The following is a 26511-nucleotide window of genomic DNA, read 5'->3' as shown; positions in this document are numbered from 1 at the left end:
AGATCTTATTTATTTATTCATGAGAGACACAGAGAGAGGCAGACACAGGCAGAGGGAGAAGCAGGCTCCATGCAGGGAGCCTGATGTGGGACTCCATCCCAGGCCTCCAGGATCACACCCTGGGCTGAAGGCGGTGCTAAACTGCTGAGCCACCAGGGCTGCCCTGTGAGAGAATTCTTTACCTGTTGTGCACTACAAATGTTTAATTAGTATGTCTTTTTATTTTATGATCTTTTTTTAGCCATAGAAAGGTTTTCAGATTTTTATGTAATATAATTTATTAGAAATTTCTTTTAAGTCTTCTGGGTGAAATTATCATGCTTTTAGGAAGACTTATTGAAGATGATAAAAATATTTTTATGATGATTTAATCCACTATTTTCATGTTCCTTTGTTTTAATTAAAGTGTTTGATTTACCTGGAATTTTATTTTGGTGTATGGAGTAAGATGTACAAAGTGAGGAATATGGCTTTCATTCTCCATTCCCACAACAACTAGCCAGTTCCTCCAAACCCATTTATTGAATAATAATTCATCTTTTCTCTTTTTTTTCTAAAGATGTTATTTTATTTGAGAGAGAAAAACAGTGCAAGGGGGGGGCGTGTGTGTGTGTGTGTGTGTGTGTGTGTGTGTGTTCAACAGGGGTGGGGGAGAGAGAGGGGCAGCAGGAGAGAGAAGCAGGGTCCCCACTGAGCAGGAAGCCTGCCACTGCCCAGTCCCAGGATCCCAGGTCCCAGGACCCCGGGATCGTGACCTGACTCAAAGGCAGACACATAACTGTCTGAGCCATCCCAGCGCCCCTCATCTTTTCATCACCAATTTCAAGGGCTCCTTTTTAATCATAATTTCCCATATGTGGTGCATTTCCTCTTTTCTTGACTGCCTAGAGCCCCAACTGTGGAATCAACCAGATTAATATATTAGATGAGGACTGATAGAAGGGAGATTGAATGTAAGCAGTATAGAAGGTTGTGATAGCATAAATGAATAGTACTTGAAAGAGCAGTTTAGGGATCCCTGGGTGGCTCAGTGGTTTGGCACCTGCCTTTGGGCTGGGGCATGATCCTGGCTGGAGTCCCGGGATCGGGTCCCGCGTAGGGCTCTGCGTGGAGCCTGCTTCTCCCTCTGCCTGTGTCTCTGCCTCTCTCTGTGTGTCTCTCATGAATAAATAAATAAAATCTTTAAAAAAAAAAAAAGAGAGAAAGCAAGCAAGCAAGCAAGCAGTTTGGAGAACAGTTCTTTTGGGGGTAGGTTGGGTTGGAGATTGGAGGGACATTGCTATAGAAGTTCTTAGCAGGTTCAGAAATTCTCTCATTCCTTCCTCTTCTGCTCTTTCTATACCACTAACAATCAAACTTTAGCCTACATCAGAATCACCTGGACAGCTCATTAAAGCAGGTTGCTGGTTCTGCCCGCAGAGTTTCTGATTTGATCCATTTAGATAAAGCCTGAGAATGTATAGTTGCATTTAGTTCCCAGGTAATGCCAATGCTGCTGGTCCGGGACCACACTTTGAACACCACTGCTCGACACCAAGTCCCCTTCATTTCCATCTTAGGTATCCTAATGATTTCTAGTTTGACAGCTTTTCCTAGTTTTCTTGTCTTTTACTGCCTCCCAATACCAATCAGAATTGTAGTGGTGAGAGTAGAAGTAGAGAATAAACCTGAAAGACGTTCCAAAAGAAAGGTTAATGGTCTTTGGAGACTGAGTGGATGTGGGGGACAAAGGAGCAGGAAGCAAAATAGGCACTTTCTAAACACTGCAACCAGATTTACTCTTTCAGAAACACTTCTTTCATCTTATTTCCCTGTTCAAGAATCTGCAGTGAGATAAATCTAAAATGAGATTTATCTGAATAAAACTGACAGTTGACACCCCAACTAGTGTGGTTTCTTCTACGTTGTCTAAGTCAAATCTCATTATGACAAATGACGTTGCAAGTAGATCTCTGCATTACCAAATACTTTCAAGCCCGAGCCAGTGACCTACTTTAAGCAATATCCAATTTAACAATTCCAGTTCAGCAAAATAATTTGGATAGGATTTTAGGACTTCTTGTAGAATTTAATCTGAAGTACATTTGTATAAAGAACTGCCAATTTCTGAGGGTTAATTTAAACTCTGTTTAGAAATCCTGTTTATCACGTGTAACATTTTTAAAAATCTCATTATACACTATGCTTTCTGTATTTACCTTTTTCTTATGATTGCCATTTGACTATAAGGGGTGAGAGGCATTGTGCCAAATATTCCTGTTTGCAATTATAAATGCAGATGAGGCCAGAATGTGTGTTTGTACAGGTGGGATGAAATAAACAAACGACAGTGAAAGCCTGTTTATCAAGATCATTGTTTTGTAGCTGCTGAATTAGAAAATAAGTAAGGAGGTGGCACTTTGGGTTTTTTAAGATATTCAGTATGTGACATTTAAATTTTTTTTTTTTAAAAGCTAACTTTTCTTGTTAGGCTGTATGCTTGTGTTCTTTGGTCCGATGTGGGGGTGAGATTTTAAAGATATGAAAATTATATCTAGCTGTAAAAGAGTGCTGAACATTTGTTTTTAAAAAACACCTTTACTGGGGCACCTGGGTGGCTCAGTGTTTGAGCATCTGCCTTTGGCTCAAGGTGTGATCCCAGGGTCTTAGGATCAAGTACCGCATCTGGCTCCCTGCATGGAGCCTGCTTCTCCCTGTGCCTGTGTCTCTGCCTCTCTCTGTGTGTCTCTCATGAATAAGTAAATAAGTAATCTTTAAAAAAAACAAAAACAAAAAAAACCCAACACCTTTCTTGAGGTATACTATAAAATTCATCTATTTTAGGTGAAAACATTTTTAGTAAATTTACCCCATTGTGTAATTATAACCACAACGTCATTTTAGGACATTTCCATCAGCCCAGAGAGACCCTTCATCCCCATTTGTTGTCCATTGTTCCCACTCCCAGCCTCTGGCAACCACACATTTACTCTCTGTCTCTAGATTTGACTTTTCTGGACGTTTCATGTGAGTGGAATCATACAACATGAGATCTGTTGTGAATGGCTTCTCTCACTGGGCCTCATGTTTTCGAGGTTCACCGCACCGTAGTTGGTATCAGTAGCCTGTACCTTTTTGCTGCTGAGTAGTTTTCCACTGGGTGGATGTACCACAGTGTTGATCCATTTGCCAACTGATGGATATTTTTGTTGTTTCCACCTTTTGGCTATTATGAATAATGCTGCTCTGAACATTCACATAGGCAAATGTTTGTTTCGATATTACCTAAATCATTAATAACCAATTGAGAAAATTGGGGGAAATTTTATTATAGAATATATTAATTATTACTGCAATATATGCAGGTTATTATTAAAAATAAATATTTAATATTTATTTTAAAAATACAGATCTTATCTCAGGCTGTTTGAGATTGCATTTTTACATCACATTAATTCCTTATTACTCCCTAAAGCCCTTTCCAGACTTGCAACTCAACAACAATCCTGTTGTTTTATTAAGGCAATTAAACTTCATATAATAGAGCACCACACTTAAAATATATATATTTTCATAGCTATCATTTGCTACTCACAGGAGGTAGGTAGGGCAAGTATCATTATATGCCCCTCATGTATTGCTACCGGGAGTGTACACCCATATTTTGAGGTGATTGCTGTAGGAATCTGTCAAGACTGCTTCCAGTTTGTGGCATCATACACAAGGGTAGGGTACCTTTCAGCATGAAAGAACTACTTTTTATGTGTGGTATAAATACCAGATTGAGGGCAGCCGGGGTGGCTCAGCGGTTTGGCGCCACCTTCAGCCCAGGGCATGATCCTGGAGACCTGGGATCGAGTCCCATATTGGGCTCCCTGCATGGAGCCTGCTTCTCCCTCTGCCTGTATCTCTGCCTCTCTCTCTGTGTCTCTCATGAATGAATGAATAAAATCTTAAAAAAAAAAAAAAAAAGCTACCAGATTGAAGTCTTGGTGGTTTAGTCATTCCACAGATATTCACTGAGCATCTACTACATTGCAAGGCGCTATGCTAGATGTTAGGGATTGAGGAGTAAAAGATTTAGTCCATGCTCTTAAGGAATTAACTGTCCATAGGGGGCCATCTACAATAAAATAAACTAATATTGAGCCATGGGAGCTGAAAGGAAGAGTATATAATGTGGAGGGGCTTCAGGGTATAGGGAGGAGAATACCAGAAATATTGATGATAATCGTAGTAGCTAATACCTCATTAACGTTAAGTAATAATATCTAGTACTTAGTGCTTACTCTGTACCAGGCATGTTCCAAGCATTTGCAAATATTTACTCATTTAATCCTCAAGCTACGCAGTGAGACAGATAATATTTTTATTCTATTTTACAGATTGGAAACCATAAAACTGAAGTTTGGTAACTTGACCAAGGTCACAGAACTTATAAATGGCAGATCTAGAATTTGAACCAGGCAGTAGAATCTGTGTCTCTTAAAAATGTTTCTCACAAGAGATGATACCCAGGCTGTGTCTTGATTGACAGTTTGTACTTAGTCTGGCAGAGGGGTGATTGGGGTGTGTCTACATGGTTTTCCAGAAAGAGAAATATCATGAGTAAATGTAAAGGATGCACCTGGTTGAGAGTGAGTACGGCAGACTGCCTGTAAACAAAAGGTGGGTGGCAAGAGATGAGGCTAGGAAGACAAGGCTTTGGTAATGAAGGGCTGGGGTGCCTTCCAAGGAACTTGGGTCTATAAGAGAATTTTTAAGGGTATACAAAAGATACCACTTTTCTCTTTGTATTAGTTCTGTTTGCATTCATTCTTGTTTATTGTGAAATATATCACACAGCCAGAAAAGTGCCTAGAATACAAATGTAAAACTTAATGAATTATTCATTTTTAAATAATAATTTATTCTGAGGTCAAGAAGTAAGACATTACAGGGATGCAGCAGCTCCATCAGTGACTTTTGCCAATCACAGTCCTTATTTCCCACCTAAGGTAACCGCTCTTCTGATTTCTTTCCTTTCTTTTTTCCTTTTACCATCTGTGTACCTCTAAATATTATAGTTTTAACTGATTTTGAACAGAGTCACATGCCACATATCCTTTTGTATCTGGTCATTATGTTTGCAAGATTCATCCATGTTATTGTGTGTGGCTGTTGTTCTTCATTTTCATTGCTGTATGGTATTCCGTTGCATGAATATGCTAGAAGATACTTATCCATCCTACTACTGAGGTTATTTGGATTGTTCCCAGTGGAGGGCTATTATGGATAGTGCTAGTCTGAAGATTTTTGTATTTTTTGGGTACACATGCAAATGAATTCCACTGGGTATATACCTGGGAATAGAGTTACTGGATCATAGAGAAGAATAATGATGAATTGTATTCCAAAGTAGATATAACAATTTATATTCACACAATCAGTGTATGGGAGTTCCTGTTGTTCCATATCCTTGGCAACACTTGTTATTATGAGACTTTGTAATTTTTAGCCAGTCATAGGGTGCCTGGCTTGCTCTGTTGGTGGACCATGTGACTCTTTTTTTTTTTTTTTAAGATTTTATTTTATTTATTCATAGAGAGAGAGAGAGAGGCAGAGACACAGGCATAGGGAGAAGCAGGCACCACACAGAGAGCCCGATGTGGGACTCGATCCTAGGTCTCCAGGATCACGCCCTGGGCTGCAGGCGGCGCTAAACCGCTGCGCCACCAGGGCTGCCCCACCATGTGACTCTTGATCTCGGGGTTGTGAGTTTTGAGCCCCACCTTGGGTATAGAGATTACTTAAAAATAAAATCTTTAAAAATAATAACAAATAAATAAGTAAATGTTTAGCCATTCTGGTACATAATGACACATCATCATGATTTTCCTTTGTATTTTTTATTATGGTACTATTTTGTATTTCTCTTACTTCCTATCGAGGCTAGATACCTGTTCGTATGTTTTGTTGGGCATTTAGATAATGTAGTTTTTTGTTTTTGTTTGGTGACATTCCTTATCTAGTCTTCTACCCATTTTCTTTTTCTTTTTTTTTTTTAAGATTTTATTTATTTATTCATGAGAGACACAGAGAGAGAGACAGAGACACAGGCAGAGGGAGAAGCAGGCTCCATGCAGAGAGCCTGACGTGGGACTCGATCCAGGGTCTCCAGGATCATGCCCTGGGCTGCAGGCGGCGCTAAACCGCTGCGCCACCAGGGCTGCCCTATCTGTTTTTTTAATAATAGATGCTTTTCTTGTGTGATGTTTCAGAAATCCTTCCACACCCTTAGGTCATGAAAACATTATCCTGTATAACTTCTAACAGCTTTATTATTTATTTTTTGTATTGAGTTATAGAGTTGTCCTGGAATTGATTTTTGTGACAACTCTTAATTAACTTCTTAATGCCCCTGCCTCCAAGATATTTTTTTATGTTTTGTTCAGATTTTCTGGCTTTCCTCAGCAGGATGGTTAGTCTGAATTACCTCGTTTGCCATTCTCAGAAGCAGAAATCTTTTAAAGTTTTAGTTTCACTTTGACTTAAAAATGATCTATTCTGGTCTGTACGGGGCCTTAAGAAATATGTTTGCTAAAAAAAAGTAATAATAAAAAAGACTGAAAAACTACATTGATTCGTGTTTGTTTTCTTTTTTTTTTTTCGTGATTGTTTTCATGTTATTTTTTCTGAGAGATCAAAACTTCTGTTTCATCTGTGCTTCTCTCAGGTATAAAATACTTTGAGATAACTTAAAGCTTGCTACATAAAATGAACAATTGTACCTACTGCAGGATAATTTTAGAACATTAATCATAGCAAAAATTTAAATTAAAAAATATATACTATCAAACGTTGACTTTGATGATAGTTTTACCATGGTAATGACCACCCCCCTTTTCTCTCTCTGTCCATATATTTAAACCTCGTTTTTGGCCAGAGATGGACTGTATGCAAACCACATCCAGAATGGTTTTAGTTTGTGCCACAAAATATGAAGAAAATGTTTTCAGTTTATGGCAACTAGATCCATGACATATGATGCTCCAGGAACTGTTTTTACAGTGCACAAGATGCACAGGAACAGAATCGCAAACTCACATGATTATTGGCAGGGAAAAAACTGGCTACGTGGCTGATGTTAAATTTGCTTTTTAAGACAGCCAGATCAAGAAATGTCTGAAGAATTTGCGACTGTAGCAGTGAGATGATTTTGCAGTTAGTAAACACAGCCTCGGGAAGCCATGGCAAGGCAGTTTCTTACAAGCCATTTACAGCTTCCAGGAGGAGAGCACAGTGTGGGCGCTAGAGAGGAAAACCTGACGTGGCCTCCAGGGAATGTTGCTGGGGGAAGTAGAGCCTCTCCCGCGCGTGCGCGTGTGCACACACGCACACACACACACCTCGGAGAGTGAGGGATAAGCTCCTTGTCCCTCTGTCATGCAGAACCCCACCTGCCTGTTTCTGTCTCTGAGATTCACAGTGAAGGAGGTGAGCTTGGTTGTAGTCAAGATGTTAGGAGTGAGCATTGCGTATGTGGAAGTTATGGCTCCGGAGCCACACTCTTCCTTCCTGCTGGCACTCTTATACCATTTTCTTTCTCTTTTAAAATTGGTACTTACTCAAAGTGTGATTGAAGGATCCTTCCCACTCCCCATCCAGACCCTTCAGGTGTCCATGAGGTCACAACTATTTTAATAATACTGACATATACATGCCTTTTAAACTCATTCTCTCACGAGTGTGCTGTGGAGTTTTCCAGAGGCTTCATGACATATGATACTGCAAAAGACTGAATGCAAAAGCAGATACGAGAACATAGCTGCTGTCTCATATAAGCCAGACATTAAATATATTTGCAGAAATGTAAAATGGCACATTTCTCAAAATTTTTATTCTTTAAGTATTGTTTTTAATTTAAAAATGTTAACATGTAAAATAAAATAAAAATGTAACATATAAAATAAAATAAAAATGTAATGGTGTATTGATATTTTTAAATGGATATTTATGAATAAATCACTTAAATTTTTCATAGCTTTAGTTTTTAGTGTGGTTAAATATTGATCATTATAACCCACATAAACAAAAGCTTATTGTGATCCTTAATAATTTTTAAGAATTGTAAAGAGGGCCTGACTAAAACATTTGAGAATCACTGCTTTAAGTCCTGTCAATTCTATTGGAATCCTAGTTTCCCTCTGAAGGCCACCTGCTTGTCTAGCCTAGCCCAGACTGCACTGTCCAGACTTCTGTGCCACAAAGCTTAGTGTTTTTTAGTTTTTGGGGAATTGCTTGCTGTGCTGATTTTCTTCTCCTTATCAATGGTTAAAGACCTCTGAGGACAGGGATCATCTGTTAAATGAGAGTTTTTTGAGGTATCCATGAGGTACATTGCTGAGTACAGCATAAATACTGGTTATTGGTTAATGATTATTCAATTAATATTATCTTCAATATAAATATTAAAATTTCCCTAACTTGCTGGTTTTACTGGCAAACGAATATGCACTTAAAATTTTGCAACTTAAATGGAAATAGCTATTTTTTAAAAAAGACTTTGTTTATTCATGAGAGACAGAGAGAGAGACAGAGACATAGGCAGAGGGAGAAGCAGGCTCCCTGTAGGGAGCCTGTTGCAGGACTCAATCCCAGGACTCTGGGATCACAACCTGAGCTGAAGGCAGACACTCAACCATTGAGCCCTCAGGTGCCTCTGGAAATAGCTATTTGATTTTAAAAAGCCTACATAAAACTATATACAATACGGAAAAAGAATAAAAGCTCTTTGGAAAAAAAATTAAAAAATAAAAGCTTTTTGGTCATGGGTCATCAATAAATTGGGTACAAAAGCTGAATATGTTAATCTGTTTCATTCTTACGTGACCAACAATGGCAGTAAAACCTGGCCATAGGCCCTTGTTCTGAAAACGCGAGCATCACGCTGGGTGCTTGGTAAGCATTCAGTAAAGCTGTCCCAGTTGACTCTGCGGTTTCAGTAGCCAGCAGTCATCATTCCCTACCATCCCCACCCCCACCTCCAAGTGGTTTGTGCTTGTGTTTGGGTCTTCAGAAGGTACTTTCTGAAGCCCTTCCTGTTAAAGAATTGACAGGTTATCCTGGACTAAGCCAGAAGGCATGAGTTAGTTGACCAAACTGAATAGGTAGCTAAAAATTAGTACATACCTTTATCTTAATCCCTGCTTCACACTGAGTTTGTTTTTCTTAGGCAACAGTCCCTGCCTTAGAAGATACATGAATAAATGTAACATCTTTTTGCGGGGACCTGCTATCAGTCCCAAAGTTTGCTTCACAGCTTCTCCCTGGAAGTTTGTGGGTCCCACGCACATAGCACTCTGCCCTGAGAGGCTAGCATTACTTTACCATGGTGTTCCTTAGAACGGAGCAGGATACCTGGCAGGTGGCTCAGTTGCTCAATGAATGAATACATGCATGCATAGAGTCTATACTGCCTGGATATACTATCATAACTGATAAACAGCATCCTTTGAATAAGCTAAGAACGTTGTACTGAATTTACTGTTTTTTTCCCAGAAATGTCTGTTCATTCCGTAAGAGTTTATCAAAATGTCCTTTGCACTAGCGTTGTTCTAAATGATGATGATACAGGGGCTCCTGGGTAGCTCAGTTGGTTAAGCATCTGCTTTTGGCTCAGGTCATGATTGAGCCCCATGTTGGGCTCCCTGCTTAGTGGGGAGTCTGCTTCTCCCTCTCTCTCTCTGCCCCTTCTCCTGCTTGTGTGCATTCTCTCTCTCTCTCAAATAAATAAGTAAAATCTTATAAATAAATAAAGAATAGTAAATAAGACTTAGACCCTACCTTCAGTATATATATATAATATATATATATTATATATATATATTATATATATATTATACCAAGTATAGTCACAAACTCAGAGGAAGCACCCCACCTGAAGCAAGAGAGAGGCATCAAGAAAGACTTCGTAGAAAAGGTTTCCCTATACCTGCATCTTGAAGGTGGGGAAGAAATTTGCCCTATGAGTAGGAAGCCAGCCCAAGTAGAAACAGCATATACAAAGTCCCTGGCGCATGAAGCCATGTGATGTTCAAGGAAAACTGAAAGCAATGTGATTTTGTGAGATGAAGCTGAGAGGTGAACAGGTACCGGACCTTGTATACCATGTAGTGAAAAATGGATTTTATCTTGAAGATATGTGAGAGACATTGCAGAGGCTGTGTGGAATTGTACTTTATAAAGGCAATTCTGATGGCAATGGGGGTGGGAGGGGCTTGAGGGTAAGAAAACCAGTGGGAAAAAAAAAACAGTAGGAAGGCACCTGGGTGGCTCAGTGGTTGAGTGTCTGCCTTTGGCTCAGGTCGTGGAGCCTGCTTCTTCCTCTGCCTGTGTCTCTGCCTCTCACTCTGTGTCTCTCATGAATAAAAAAATAAAATCTTAAAAAAAAAAAAACGGAATAAATTTAGTGAGAAACTGCCAGAACTAAAGCAGTGGCAGTAGGAATGGGGAAGAAAGTACATGCCGAAATATTTGGGGATTAGAATGGACAGAGTTTGATGAGAGGAAGATGTTGATGATGGTGCCAGATTTTTTATTTGAGTGGATGATAGTATTCCCAAGTGAGGCAGAAGGAGGAAAGATTATTTAGTTTTAGGTGTGTTACATCTTAGGGACCTGTGGAACAGGAAGTGAAGCACATTGACTTTAGGCAGTTTACAGAAGGCTTTGAAGATTGTAAGAAAGGTCAGTACTAGAGAGATTTGAGAGTCATCAAGACATAGATGGTAGTTGAATCTATGGGAGAAGATAAAGACGTGTGTATAATAAAAAGAGGAAAGGAAGGATGTAACTCCCAAGGAACATACCAGTAATGAATTAAGGATAAGCAGAGAAAGATTCTCCAGTAAGAGTCTGCAAAGAAATGGTCTAAGGTATCACACATAATGAACTTGGCCCCTTCTGTGGGATAAAGGGACTAGACATGATCCATGACAGTTTGGGCATCAGAACTAGGCTCAATCCTTGAAGCCAGGAGTTGAGTTTGGTTTCCTTACCACAACCCATGTCCCCTGGTCCCCCATGTACAGAAGCAGCAGCTCCTCACCCAGCACCATTCTGCTCATTTGTGAATCTGAAAATGAACAATGTTGACAAAGGCCTTGGCTGGCTCCAACCCAGGGAGATAGGAGAACCCAGACACAGCTCAGAGACCAGCAACTAAAACAAGGTACCCTTGGCTCAATGACTGGATCTGCAGTGTCTTTTTTTTTAATTTTTATTTTTTAAGATTTTACGTGTCAGTAATCTCTACATCCAACGTGGGGCTTAAACTCACAACCCTGAGATCAAGAGTCTCATGGTCCATAGACTGAGCCAGCCAGGTGCCCCTGGATCTACAGTATCCTTGATATCAAGATAGGAAAAGAGCACCCAAATGATAAGACTTTCAGGTTATTCTAATTTTTAAATACAAAAGAGAGGTTAAAACAAAACAATTGAATAATACCCATCGTATTTGATAACGGGATTGAGAAGGAAAGATCTCAAATTGCAATGGTTAAAAAGTGAATGAGAGAGGTAAGGGCGTTGTGACCACAAATATAAGTTTCCTTTCGAAGAAACTTGACTAGGAGAGGAAAGGGGAGGGAGGGCACAAAATTGGAGGAGATTTTAGGATTAAAGGGGATGGTTTTAGGAATGTGCAGACTGGGACATTTTACAGAACTTCCAAAGCACTGAACTTAAGTAGAGATGACCTGAAACTGCACAGGTAACATTTCCAGATCTTGGAACAATCATAACGCTTGTGTATTGGCAGTTAAATAAACCCATCTGCCTGTAGCAAAGTTACCTCCACCTGTTCTGCTTGAACTTTCGATATCATTTGTGTTAATTAAATAGGTTCCTTCTTGCCTACTTGGACTGGGTGCCCTGTTTACAGAGCTAGTTGTGTAGTACCCTCTGCTCTGCCCTGATTGTTCTGGCATCCATGCTCATCTCCTGAAAAGGCCTTCCCAGCTCCCTTGCTGGTGTTTTGCTCCACCCTCACACATCTGCTGCTTCACTTAAGATGCCTCTTCTGGACATCTTGCTTGAAGTTAGGCCAGTTGCCAATGACATAGGCAATCAGGGCTTTCAATATTACGTGTGACTCATTTAAAAGTTTAAAGTTAGGAGTACCTGACCCTCTGTGCTGTCTAAAATCTGTGTATAACTTTGGATTCCCTCAAACTTAACTACTAATAGACTGTTTTTGACTGAAAGCCTTAACGATAATACAAGCAGTTAATTAACACATATTTTGTATTTTACATGTATTATATACTGTATTCTTTTTTTAAAAATATTTTATTTATTTATTCATGAGAGACACAGAGAGAGAGAGAGAGAGAGAGAGAGAGAGAGAGAGGCAGAGACACAGGCAGAGGGAGAAGCAGGCTCCATGCAGGGAGCCCGATGTGGGACTCGATCCCAGGTCTCCAGGATCACGCCCTGGGCTGAAGATGGCGCTAAACCGCTGAGCCACCCAGGCTGCCCTATATACTGTATTCTTAAAAGAAAGTAAGCTAGAGAAAAGAAAAGAAAATGTTTTTAAGAAATCATAAGGAAAAAATACATTTATAGAACTGTCCTGTGAAAAATCTACATAGAAATGAGCCCACACAGTTCAAACCCATGTTGTTCAAGGATGAACTGTTTTTTTTTTATTTTTTATTTTTTTAAAGATTTATTATTTTAGAGAGGGAGCATGCATGAGCAAGGTGGGAAGTACGGGGCGGGGGGGGGGGGGGGAAGAGGGGGAGAGACCGAGACCCAAGCAGATTCCCCACTGAGTGTGGAGCCTGACACAGGGCTTGATCCACAACCCCGAGATTGTGACCTAAACCAAAACTGAGAGTCAGACACTCAACCAACTAAGCTACCCAAGTGCCCCTGAACTGTGTATTCTTAATAGTCTCCATCCCAGAATTATACCTGGAAATTAAACTGATAACAATGGTGAGTCCTGGGTGAGCGTAGGGGGAGAGCGGACCACGATCAAGGGCCTTATCTGTATCACTTGAATTTTTTAAAATGACAATTAAAATTAAACCTAAAAGAATTAGGCTGAATAATCAAGTTTGAAAATTAAAACTATGCCATATTAGAGGTGATACTAGTAAAGTGAATATAATTTATTGGATATGTCATTCTTTCAACTTGCCATATTCCCTAGGAAAGAGGTAGTTCTGATTATATACCATGAGTTAGGTTAGGTACTGGTTTGGAGGAGCTCTGGAGGCCTACTTGCAATTTTTTAGCAGGGCGTAGTAGTGATTTAGTCCAAGACCCATGAAACCTTCCCAACTGTGTGTGAATCTCAAGCCCAGTCTGGTTACTCTGCAAGAGAACAGAGAAAACTGGAATGCTGTCAATTCAGAAAGCTGGAATGCTAGTTTACTGCCATGGCTATATACAATCAGATGGTAGGATTATAGTGTAGTTCAGAACATTTCAAAATGACGTTTTGAAGGAATTTGCCATTACTCATACCTTAGAAGGCAAATAGTGCTGTAGATAACTTCAACTAGATAATTCCAAATGTTGATTTTAGAATCAAATACTAGGTTTATCTTGAGTACAAGTGCATCTGATAACAGAGGTTCACAGCCCTGCAGAGAAAGTAGGGAGGCTGTTCTGTAAAAACTGGTTTCCAGAGTGCTTGGAAATTGCTCAGTTTCCCTCGCCTGCCCCTCCTCTGCTTCAACTACTTTTCTTCTCACTGAACACAGGCAAGCATCTGAGCTCTGCCAAGTAGGCAAAGGACTGAGCTGGGCACTGTGTCCTTCTAAGCTTGTCTGTTAACAAGATATGTGATGATGGGCTACTTTATGAAGTTGGTACAGAATTTAGACAACTGGTAAGTCTAGAGAAGTCATGTTTAACCTGGGCAGAAACTAATCAGAATAGAGAACTGAAAATTAGTCAGGATTGTTCTCTTGATAATCTGCAGGTGACATAAAATGAAAGAATTGACTCCTTCTCTCAGGTACTGAGGGTCACACATAACCACATAGCTCACATCCTGCATGAGGGCCAGACCCATCTGGGAAGTCCCAGCCAGCTTCTTTAGGTTTCCCTGGTGCCATTTAATGGGGAAGGCTCCATACTGAAGTACTGAGTTATCGGGAATATGTCAGGGTTTGGTTCAGCTTATGGTTATTTAACTCCTGCTTGATACAAATTCTAAGATGTGTAAGACATAGAGAGCCCTTGTTGTCAAGAAGCTCCTGTCATGTGTAGAAAGTAGACCCTCAGATATTACCAATATTATATGGTATATCTCAGAGGAGGGACACTTAGTGCAGCCAAGGAAGGTACAGAAAACTTTCAGAAGCTAATTCCTGAGGCAGATCTTACAAGAGCAGTAGACAAAATGGGCAAAGGGCCCTCAACAGATAGCAGTGCATGTATTATGGGCAAGGAAACCACACACAATCCCCATGAGAAGGATATGAAGTGATGATGGGGCTAGAGAGATCTTGAATTTTTACCCTAAAGGTAATGTATAGTTATTGACTGAATCTTAGCAGCGACTACTCAGAGGTCACATTTGCTTTTTAGAAAGAAAGATTGTTGGGACAATGGTGTGTATAGTGGGAGGATAGGGATAATAATTAAAGTATTACTAATTATCATCGTGGTACAATTCCATCTGAGACTTATATATTCCAGCACTGTTAAAAAATAAGCAAAGGGAGAGGGGTTGATAGTAAGAGGGCAGCAAGGGGCTTTCAAGATTCCCTGAAGCACCCTCTCAAATACTAAGACATGATATAGAACAAAAGCTATAACTCATAATCTGCAGCCGTGGAGAACGAAATGTGCTTTCTTAGAAACATTAAGTTGATTGTGATGGCAGTCCGGGGTGGCTCAGAGGTTAGGTGCTGCCTTCGGCCTGGGGCATGATCCTGGAGACCTGGGATCGAGTCCCACGTCGGGCTCCCTACGTGGAGCCTGCCTCTGCCTGTGTCTCTGCCTCTTTCTGTGTGTGTGTGTGTGTGTGTGTGTGTCTCATGAGTAAATAAATAAAATATTAAAAAAAAAAAAAGAAACATTAAGTTGATTGTGAAACTAAGGGCCTGACTTCCAAGTAGTGACAGGCTTTCTGACAGCAGTGCATACGCTAATCACAGGTGAGTTGTTGTAGGGCTTGTCCAGCATTGTTTTAACCACTTTTGTATACACACACAGAAGCCCAACCTTGAGCAGAATCTCCTTCTGGCATTTGTTTTTGCCATTGTAAAATGAAAGAACTGGCTTAGGACCTCTAAATGTCTAACATTAAGTGGCTTTCACTTCATATATTTTTGTATATCTGTACGTTGACATTTGTAAGTATGTATTTCATATATATAAAGAGAGAGACATTCCATCATGAAATAAATACAATTTTCACTGCATCTGTTAACACCTTGCTATCATCTGATTTGATTTTGAAGAGGCCATTCCAGCCATTATTTGGGAACAGACTAGGGAGGAGCGAGAGTAGAGGCAGGAGACTAGTTAAGAGACCTCCATAAGCGAGGAATGATAATGGCAGTAGAAATGAAGAATTTACATGCTGTGAATCAGAAATGAAGGATTACTGATGGGGCAATGAGAGGCCTGGGGTAGGTTGAGAAATCCAGGATGAACTCGAGGTTCAGACCCAAGCAACTGGGCAGAGGATGGTGCCTTTTATAAGACAGTGGAGTCAGGGGGATCCCTGGGTGGCTCAGCGGTTTAGCACCTGCCTTTGGCCCAGGGTGCGATCCTGGAGTCCTGGGATCGAGTCCCACGTCAGGCTCCTGGCATGGAGCCTGCTTCTCCTCCTGTGTCTCTGCCTCTCTCTCTCTCTCTATGTCTATCATAAATAATAAATAAATAAATATTAAAAAAAAAAGACAGTGGAGTCAGGAGAATGAGGCTTGGGCAGGAGATAGAGTCCTGATTGGTATGCATTGAATTTGAAGTGATTATGAGACATTCTCGTGTGAAATGGAGAAGTCAACTTGGCACTTTTCTGATAGAACAAATAAGGCAAAACCAATAATAAAGGTTTAATATGGGTTTTAGTGATTCTTTAGAAGATATTTCAGTTCACATCATTTGGGTTTTTTTAAAAGATTTTATTTTGAAGCAATCTCTACACCCAACATGGGGCTTAAATCCGCAACCCTGAGATTAAGAGTTGTACACTCCACCCACTGAACCAGCAAGCCAGGTGCCCCCAAAGACTGCACACTCTCTCTCTCTCTTTCTCTCCCCCCCTTCTTTAAAGATTTTATTTATTTATTTATTTATTCATTCATTCATTCATTCTGAGAGAGAGAGAGAGAAAGAGAAAAAGACTGAGAGCTTGGGAAGGGAGAGGGAGAGAATGAGACTCTTAAGCAGACCTGACACTGAGCATGGAGCCTGACATGGGACTGGATCTCACAACCCTGAGATCATGACCTGAGCTGAAATGAAGAGGCAGACACTCAACTGACTCAGTCCCCAGACATCCCTTAGTTCACATTCTTAATGACTGACCACTCACCTTTATTGAGCATGTGGTTGGTGCCCTGCCCTATACTGTTTTATACATATTCTATTTTAACTTCCAAAGAGCCTTATGAAGAAGGTGCTGTTGTTGTTCTCAATGTTGAATGAGGAGGCTGAGGCTCGGGAGGCTGGCCACTGGCCCAAGCATCAATAGCTGGTAGATGGAAGAGCCTGGCTTTGTACCAGGCTGCCTAATTCAGACCTGTACCCCGCCCCTCCCCATGGCATCTTGCTATGAGCATGTAGCTCACTGTGATTTTTCTTTCTTTCAGGATTTTGGGTTTTTTGCACTGAATGTAGTCTAGACTCATCTTCACGGGCTTGTGTTGCCCCAGGATACTGTCAAAGGTAAGTTTTAAAAATTTCAATCCAGTGTGTATTGGCAATGAAATGGGAGAATCTTCATCTTAAAAAGAAGAAAAGGGCATTTTGATATTACTGCTCCTTTTCCTGAGTTCTTCCACAGTGTATTTAAGCTGGCCGTCATATTAGCTCTTTGCATTTCTACTTCAGTGGGTCCCTTTAAAATGCACATCAATCCAGATGATCAAGTGACATTTGGTGCCTCATCCTTTTATAAAGCTAGAATTTGTTATTAGGATTTAGCAATTCCACAGTTTTCTGGGAGCGTGTTCCCAGCTTCTCTGCCTCTAGTCTGTCCTTACTCCAGTCTGTAGTCCATGTTACTGCCAGGACTAACTTTCGAAATGATGTATTTACTCATTGTCACTCCTTTGCTCAAATAGCTCTCACGGCTCTCAGTTGCTGCAGATGCCATCCTACAAATTGCTTGAGAACCTAATTCCAGTCAGTGTTTCTGACTGCTTTTCTAGTGTGCCCTATCTGTTGTAAAAGCCCTACCAGGCCATTTTCTATTTCCCAAATGTATAGTTCTTTATCGTGGCTTTGTGGCATGGTTGATGCTTTTTTCTCCACTTGGAGTTTGGAAGAGGGGAGAAGAATGTAGCTATCCACTCCTCTTTCTCATATCTTTCCTGTGGTCCCCTCTCCCAGGCCACTTTGGCAAAATTTTTTTTTAAAGATTTTATTTATTTATTCATGAGAGACACACAGAGAGAGAGAGAGAGAGAGAGAGAGAGAGAGAGGCAGAGACACGGGCAGAGGGAGAAGCAGGCTCCATGCAGGGACCCTGACCTGGGACTCGATTCCTGGTCTCCAAGATCACATCCTGGGCTGAAGGCGGCGCTAAACCACTGAGCCACCCAGGCTGCGGGACAGAATTTCTTTCTCATCTGTATTCTAGGTGCACCTGTTACTATGACTGTAATAAAGCATTTGGTATTTTGCATTAGAGTTATTTATTTGTCTCTGTCTCCTTTACTAGTCTTTAAACCCTTTGAGACTTCTTGGCAAGGAACTAACTGGGTTTTTTAGTGCCTATTGTCTGCTCCTGGACATCTTCCTGGGTGCTATGCATATGTTATTTCATCTAATCCTTGTAACACCTCCTCCTGACCAGTTTTATGGATGAAAATAATGAAGATTAGAACATTAAGTGCCCAAGATTACAACAGCTAATAACTGACAAAGAATTATGAATGACTCTGCTCCTTCAAAGCCAAAGCTCTTTGTACTACAGCACTCTGGCTGAACACTGTCTGGTGTGTGGGAGGGACCCAGGAAATACCTATTGACTTGATATCTATTGCAATTTAAATAAAAAAGGACTTTGGGATCCCTGGGTGGCGCAGCGGTTTGGCGCCTGCCTTTGGCCCAGGGCGCGATCCTGGAGACCCGGGATCGAATCCCACGTCGGGCTCCCGGTGCATGGAGCCTGCTTCTCCCTCTGCCTGTGTCTCTGCGCCTCTCTCTCTCTCTCTCTGTGACTATCATAAATAAATAAAAATAAAAAAATAAATAAATAAATAAATAAAAAAGGACTTTAGTTGATTAATCCGGTCATTCCTATGTAGAAATATTGACTTTCTATTAAATCCCTGGAATACAGTTTTAAGTAAACTGTGAAGACAGAAATTAATGAGATATAGTGTCTGGTGTCAAAGAGTTGACAGTGTCATAAGGGAGGCATCTGTGTAAGCAAGTAAAGCCAGTAGAGTGTTACAATCGAATTCAGACTAGACCCACTGGGGACACTGAGGAAGGAATCACCAGTTCTGCCTGGAGATGGATTAGGACAGACTTTTTATTTTTTTATTTTTTTTTTTACGATTTTTTATTTATTTATTCATAGAGACACAGAGAGGCAGAGACACAGGCAGAGGGAGAAGCAGGCAGAGAGTCCAATGTGGGACTCGATCCAGGGCTCTCATGCAGAGAGCCCGATGTGGGACTCGATCCAGGGTCTCCAGGATCATGCCCTAGGCTGCAGGCGGCGCTAAACCGCTGCGCCACCGGGGCTGCCCACAGACTTTTTAAAAGCTGAGTCTTAAAAAAAAATAAATAAATAAAAAATAAATAAATAAATAAATAAATAAATAAATAAATAAATAAATAAATAAAATAAGATAAAATAAAATAAATAAAATAAAATAAAATAAAAAAATAAAAACTGAGTCTTGAATGATGAGAGTAGGGTGTTCTCTGGTGGTACCAGGGGAGGGAAAGTCAGAAGGAGTAGTATGAACAAAAACGTGGAAACCTGAAATAATCTGGCATATTTGTGAAGCTGTAATGAAGCTGTTCATTATGACTGGAACAAAGAGAAAAAGAGGTCTGGCTGGTGACGCCAGAGTGACACCTTAGGGTTAGGTCCTGGAGAGCTTTGAGAATATTAAATATATTTGAAAATATTAATATATTTGCCAACTTTTATTTTATTTTATTTTAAATTTATTTATTTATGATAGTCACAGAGAGAGAGAGAGAGAGGCAGAGACATAGGCAGAGGGAGAAGCAGGCTCCATGCACTGGGAGCCCAATGTGGGATTCGATCCCAGGTCTCCAGGATCGCGCCCTGGACCAAAGCAGGCGCCAAACCGCTGCACCACCCAGGGATCCCCTATTTGCCAACTTTTAGAGAAGACCTAGCATGGATACTGTACAATGTATGGTTTTATTCCTGTTTGTCATTAACATTTGTTGAGTCCTGTCCCCTGTGCTGAAGCAGTGCCACGTCAAGACTGTTGGTCACTTACTACATATGGCAAGCTGGTGACAGCTCTGAGGTGAAATCATGTGTTGAAGCAGAAATCAAATGCTTGTGTTGTCACGTCATCTTTGACAGCTTTATTACCACTTGTTCACCCCCTCTGGGGAATTTTCACATAAGTGGACTTTGCCTTGACTTTTTCATCACTCTCTTAGCACCGATACACTGGCCCCTTTGTCACTTCCCAAGTGGAACCCCTAGCTCAACCATATACTTTTGCATTACTACTTTGTTCTCCTCTCATTTTGTCAGAGGGCAGTAAAATTCACTTAGACCCTTAGACACGACTATAAGCCAGGGTTTCATAAGAATGTCGTCAAGGTTTTTTCAAGAAACACCTAAAAAAGGTATCAATAATTCCAAAACCACACACAAAAAAATGAGGACAAATTAAAGAAAGGACAAATAGAAAAATAGGTACGATATGACATATATAGTAAGTAGGCAGACTATATGGTGTTGATCAGGAAAGATTTTTAGAAATAAAAAATGACTGGATATCAAAAGGATGGAGATGTGGATTGGTGGTGAGGGGAAGGGCTTTCAAATGGGGTATGGACTGCATTGATAGAAATTAAATTTGAAACTAATAATACAGTATCAGTTTCCCCTTCCAAATTCACTGACTGGACAGTCACTTCACCCTGACAGCATGCGTAGGGATATAAGGCCAATAACAGCAAAAGGATATCACCCCATATGGAGGGAAGCATTGAGATGGCAAGTTTTCCTCCATTAACACAATGGCTCTTTTCTCCTAGTATCTGGTCTTAGATAGTAAGCCAGGTCATGTCTGGTGTGTCCCTCCCTTCTAGGGCAGAGGGGGTCCTGCTCCACTTTCAAAAAGACAACCCTCCACTGCTACCCACTCTTCTCTCGGGTATTCTCTTGGGCAGAATTGATGGGCAAAATAGATTTTGTCCCAGGAAATCCTAAAATGGATTAGAACAGTATATAAATTCTATGAATTCCAAAGCTAAACAAAATTGTTTTGGCTCAGCACTGTTCCCACAGCCACCAGATTCAGAAGCAACCAAATTCAGAAATAAGTCTATCTCCTGCCCATGAGCAGTAATTTCTGATAAAATTATGTTCTCAGAATGCTGAACTTGGTCTTGCCACGTTGCTGTCTGAGAAAGGGAAGATGCGTGAGGTTCTCTTGGTTTGAGCCTCTCCAAGTTACCCAGTTAGCCATGCCAGTGTACAGAATCTGTGACTTGGACACTTCACCCAATTTGGAAAAATCTGCCAGCAGGAGGTTAAATTTGGAACTGGGCCTTTACTATACCTGCGAAAAGCCCGACCAATGTCCACTGTCTTCTGCTTTGAAGATTAATACTTGAAGTTCTTTTTGCAATATTGAGGAATTTATAGTAGTGGTCACCCCAGTTACCAAGTTCTGTACCTTTCTCTAGAAGTTCCCTGCCTTCTGAGTATAATGAAAAACCTCTTTAATTTCTATTTCCCCTTTGGATTGCCTGTGTAAGCCGAGCACAAACAATTTAAACATAGAACTTCACTGGTTTTGTAGCACATGGGCTGTTTGAAATTCCGCTGCCGTGCAGCTTATGTGCAGCAAATAATTGTTCTGCTCATTAATATCTAAAAGGCCTGTATGAAGAAAGTCTCTTTTCCCTAAAGTCTAATCTTTGCCTCAGCCATGCCTGCTTAGGAAAAGCTGTGCCTGCATAATTCAAGGTCAGGCAGCAGCCTTCTGTACTTTGAAGCCAACCAAGCCTGCTAATGCCCTATTCCCTTTGCTGAGGCCAGCATAGCTGGCATTTGCTTGCTAGGCCAGAGTGGCCGATGTATGCTGAGGCCACTTACACAGCTGACATTTAGATGAGCTTTCAGTACCATCACCACGACTGCTGCCACCACCACCACCACAACTGACTGTGGCTTCTTTCTTTGCCTATCACCAGCAAAGCCCCTTTGCTAAGGCTTGTGTGCCTGGTGTATTTAGTCTTTATAGAAACAGCCACTTATCTGAAGACAAAGTTACCATAACTACAGTCATCACTAGTGTCAAAATACAGTGTGGCCTGTGGTTTTTAAACTTCTAAATTTGGCCTCAGGGGATCCCTGGGTGGTTCAGCGGTTTAGTGCCTGCCTTTGGCCCAGGGCGCGATCCTGGAGTCCCAGGATTGAGTCCCATGTTGGGCTCCCAGCATGGAGCCTGCTTCTCCCTCCTCCTGTGTCTCTGCCTCTCTCTCTGTCTATCATAAATAAATAAATCAATATAAATAAATAAATAAATAAATAAATAAATAAATAAATAAATAAATAAATTTGGCCTCAATAGTGTAAAGCTGATGTATGACACGTGGCCTAATGTAAACTTTTACAAGATTGAAACATGTTGCTCCTTCACTAAAAGCCCAAAGTCCTGCCCCAATAGAAGCCTTAAGGAATTCCACATGCATTTTACTCCCCAATTTGGGAGTAGTACCAGATTTTAAGGTCTTTGAGAGACCGAATAAATAGCACTCTTTTTCCCTTAGCTGAGTTCCATATCAATTGAGAAATAAGATAAAAGAGTAGAGGAACTCCTGAGTAGTTCAGTGATTGAACGTTTGCCTTCAACTCAGGTTGTGATCCTGGGGTCCTGAGATCAAGTCCCACATTGGGCTCCCCGCAGAGAGCCTATTTCTTCCTCTGCCTGTGTCTCTGCCTCTCTCTCTGTCTCTCATGAAAAAATAAATAAAATCTTTAAAAAAGATAAAAGAGTAGGGCATTTGAGAGACCAAAATATCATCTCTGTTACTTATAAAGTTATGGTGGAGAATGTGGCTTACATCTATAGGCAAGTGAACTTCCTAGTACTGAACTCAGTATTCAACAGTCTTACCTAGTCCCAGGTAATTGTGAGGGGCCAGCATTTAGGGGAACAAGAGCAGAGGAAACCTCATGCTCCCTGGGGACTTCTGGCTTCCAAAAGGAAGAGAGAAGGACTGACCTCATGTGCCTTGTTTCTCCTTCTGAGCTCACCATTCAGAAAGGATTCTCTGGGGTGGAATTTGTGCAAGTGAAGAAGAACTAGGAGGGAAACCTCAGGACAGGTGAAGGAGAGTTCCTCTATCCCAGCACTTTCACACAGAAATGGCACATAAATCATTGGGGTGTCTTTTTTTGTCAGCTGTGCCTATGATGCATCATTTATGAAATACAGTCTCTATTTTTGTAAAGTCAAATGAGAACTTACGGACATTTATGAAGTGATTTGCATACGACATCCTTCTAGGTAGCATACTGAGTTTTTCTAGTGCTCTCCATGTAATTTTCATAGAAAGAGCAAGTTTATTTTTGCACAACTGTCATAAACAGATGAGGGGTAAAACCAACTAGAGAAAACCTGTTTCACTTGCTGTGAGCATCTGTTTCACACTAGGAATGGGCAGTGTCAGTTCATCTGGAGCGAGTGAATGGGGCTTGATTAACAGAGCTTCCATTGTACTAATTTTATATTTCATGTCACATAAATACACATTGGTTCCCAAAAAAACTCATTAGGTGAGCACAGTAGATATTTTGATACTCCTTTCCCACCCAGCAGATGAGGAAACAAATTCCGGTACCAGACCCCCAGGCTGTTGCATTTATAGAGAGTCCCTGCACACACACATACTGGGAGCAAGCATCTTTTTAGCTTTTATAATTTTGTAGGTATGAACCCTTTAAAGTGTTAGAAATGTTTTAAAATATTGGTTACCTGTAATAGGATGGAGATTTGTTTTGTGTCAGTTTGAGTAATTATCCTTCAGCAATTATATATTGGATGAAAATTTGAAAGTTACATATACTTTCAGTAGCTTCCTGTTGATACATTTTAATTCATGAAATTTTAACTAACTTGACTCACTTTATTCTTAGAGGAAAAATTACCACTTTTTTTGTCTTGTCCTGGGATAGCCTATTCTTATGTAAAAAATTATCTGATATTTAGTTTATTAAGCAAAACCTCTTAAAGAAGTGGGATCAACCATTAGCATGTACCCCAATTTCAGTTATAAAATATATCACAAATATTAAATATAAATGATAAACCCAGGGAACCTAGCCAGTGTCAGTAGCCTATTGTAATATGCAGGCAGTATGACCTGCTACAGCCTAACAACTGGCCCCCTGCTTTACATAGGTGGGCATCCTTTCCAATAGGTCACTGTATTGTATGAATTACTGAAGATTTTCACTGTCACCTCTGCTAAAAATCAAGATAAAAGAGGAAAGAAATCTAGAACTGTTTAATATTCCAATGTCTTCCTCCCCTAAGGTGGGGAAAATCCTCTCTTAACCTCTCTCCTCTTTTTCTTAACAAAGATGCATGTAAACACACACACACACACACACACACAGGGTCATTGCCTTAGTGATAGGGTTTCAGTCTAATCTTTGAAAAACTGATTTTTGCACTAACTTCCTTTTTTTCCCTCTCCTTACCTCTTCTAGGCAGTATTTGTGTGTTTCTGCAGAGTTTTGCACAGAGTCTGTTCCCATGCAAACCAATGAGGGAGAAGTGTCGGAAGAAAGCAGTTCCAAGGTCAGTGAATTACTAAAGATGCAAACAGTTTGGGTAGAAATTTAAAACAGGCACTGGATGAGTAGAGTGGGTGTTTTGTTTTAGGTAAATTTAGAAATTAGCTTGATTTAAATTAAAACCTAACCTAAAGGTGAGAAGATTTTTTCTTCTTGATAACCATTTTTTGTTATGCTCCATGACCAACTTAAAACAAATTTTACTGAACTCAAAGAGAACTTTGTTTCATTTATGTAATGATAGCACTTTATCTTTTAATGTTTTATTGTGTAAATTATACATTCTTATTTTAAGAAATTAAAATGAGTCAGAAGTATATAAGGTAAAAAGTAAAAGTCTGTCTTATTCCTGCTGCACAGGAAATTATCAATAATTTCTACACATTTTTTATATAAATTTTTAAACAGTAATTGTTAGATTTGGGTTTTCAAGCTAAGGCTTGAATGAATATTAACCATTGTCAAACCCTGTATATCAATTATTATCTATGCGTTTATGTGTATCTCTGTATCTGGCTCCATGTCCTGACTTTCCTCAGCTCTTTCTCTGCTTGGTCATATGGGACCTCAGTATCACCGTCATGTCTGTCTCCTTTCAGAGGTGTTCCTAGTCCTTCCTGGGCACTCCAAGGAAGGACTCCAAGGGTATCTCAGGCTATGTCCTGGACAAGGCCCAGTCTGCTGCCCTGGACTTTCCCAAGAGGAGTCTTTTGGCTGTTGCCCGTGCTACTGGTATTCTCTGTGGGAGGGCTTTTTTCCCCTGGTCACTAGAATGCAATTTTGTATGACCTAATCACTTTCTCTCAGAGAGTTCTGCAGTTTTACTGAAAGCCGCTATTGTAAATACTGAAGGAAGACAAGTTGACAGAGTTAGTATTAATGTAAAACTTCAGAAGCCCTTGAATCCTTTGGAGACAAAGTGACTATTCCTTATATTTTTCCCAAAGACCACTTCAGGGCTTATTTAATTTCCCTGCTGTGTACGTAAGAGAAAAAATTGAATAGCACTAACACAGTTACCCATGAATCTGTTTCATTGTTCCACACTTTAAAAGTTAAATATTAAAATTATGTTCTGTAAAAAGTCTTTGATGACATATCAGGAAATCCAAAGGCGAGGGTATGGACTTTGTTGGCCTGATTCCTTTAGAAAGAGACTCGAGTGATCCGATTTATGTAGTATTTATGTGCCTATGTTGTCTCACTGATCTGAAAACAGATACTATTTTGTCTTTTATATGCGGCTTTGACTCATTGAATGCAGTGATTGGTTTTCTTAGTGCCTGGTCTAGCTATTACACAGTAGAACTGTGCATTACTACGGAGGCTCCAGTTCTAGTGTGGATTTACTGACACATCCTGGACTACAGCTATTTACTTATGCTGTGTCTTTTACGCTTTTAAATTGAGATATTATAAAAAATAATACACCTTTGTAGTCATTCAGTTAATTATTTAATTCACAAACATTTAGAGGGAACCTAGTATGTGCTGGTGGTCCCAGGTATGGTGTGCAGAGTTACATAAGGCAGTCTCTGCCTGTTGGGAACTTATAGTCTAGTTGAGGGAGGTAACCAAACCATAAGGGCAGTGATAGTGGCATTAACTGTGTGGAATTAGGAGCTAGACCAAAGCAAAGAATTCCTTCTGGAAGGAAGCTTCAGAAAAGAGGAGGTAATTAACAATTGAGTTTGGTTAGAAAAATAAGGAGTTTTTGTTCATTTTTATTTGGTGGTTGGCGAATGGGTGGGTGGAGGTAGGAAGGGCATTATAAGCAAAATGAACCATATGTCACGTGTATAACTGGTGAAGTCTAACAGGAGATGGTGGAAATGTTTGAGTTGAATAGTACTAACACAGTTACCCAAGATATATTTCAGATATCTTGCTATGCATTAAACCATGCCAAAAATTAGTGGTTTAAAACCACTTTCACAATCTCTTGGACAGAAGAATTCCAAATAATTTATGTAGATACTTCACCCTCAAGGATATGGAACATAACTCCTTATTCCATAAGTGTGGCTTCACACAGTGAGGAAACTTGACAAAGAGCCAGGTGGTCAAAATCTACATCGACAGGATAAGTCATACCCTTGTTGTGATGGGCTGACATGGCACCTTAGTGATCTTCTTCTCCAAAACCCATTGTCCTGCTCTAATCATGAGAAAAAACATCAGACAGATTCTGATAGAAGGATGTCCTACAAAATACCTGACCAAGACTATCCTCGAAACTGTCCAGGGAAAGCAAGATATGTCTGAGAAACTTTCCTAGCCAAAAGGAAGCTAAGGTGACGTCATGACTAAAT

The 26511-nt window shown here is 40.2% G+C and overlaps 1 protein-coding gene across 4 annotated transcripts in view; it reads left to right on the top strand.

Annotated features, from left to right (window-relative positions):
• TNRC6B (trinucleotide repeat containing adaptor 6B) overlaps window positions 1–26511 on the top strand; it is a 243618-nt gene that overhangs the window by 48040 nt on the left and 169067 nt on the right. For all 4 annotated transcript variants that reach the window (XM_038550487.1, XM_038550477.1, XM_038550482.1 and 1 more), the window contains exons 2-3: window positions 16806–16881; window positions 24113–24203. In XM_038550487.1, coding sequence (XP_038406415.1) covers window positions 24159–24203 — 45 coding nt within the window. In that variant the 5' untranslated portion in view covers window positions 16806–16881; window positions 24113–24158. The remainder of the gene's footprint in view (window positions 1–16805; window positions 16882–24112; window positions 24204–26511) is intronic.

The sequence above is a fragment of the Canis lupus genome, chromosome 10 (assembly GCF_011100685.1).
Source record: "Canis lupus familiaris isolate Mischka breed German Shepherd chromosome 10, alternate assembly UU_Cfam_GSD_1.0, whole genome shotgun sequence".
In the NCBI taxonomy this organism is placed as follows: Eukaryota; Metazoa; Chordata; class Mammalia; order Carnivora; family Canidae; genus Canis; species Canis lupus.
The sequence above is the reverse complement of the archived record's forward strand: the minus strand, read 5'-3'. Positions and strand labels throughout refer to the sequence as shown.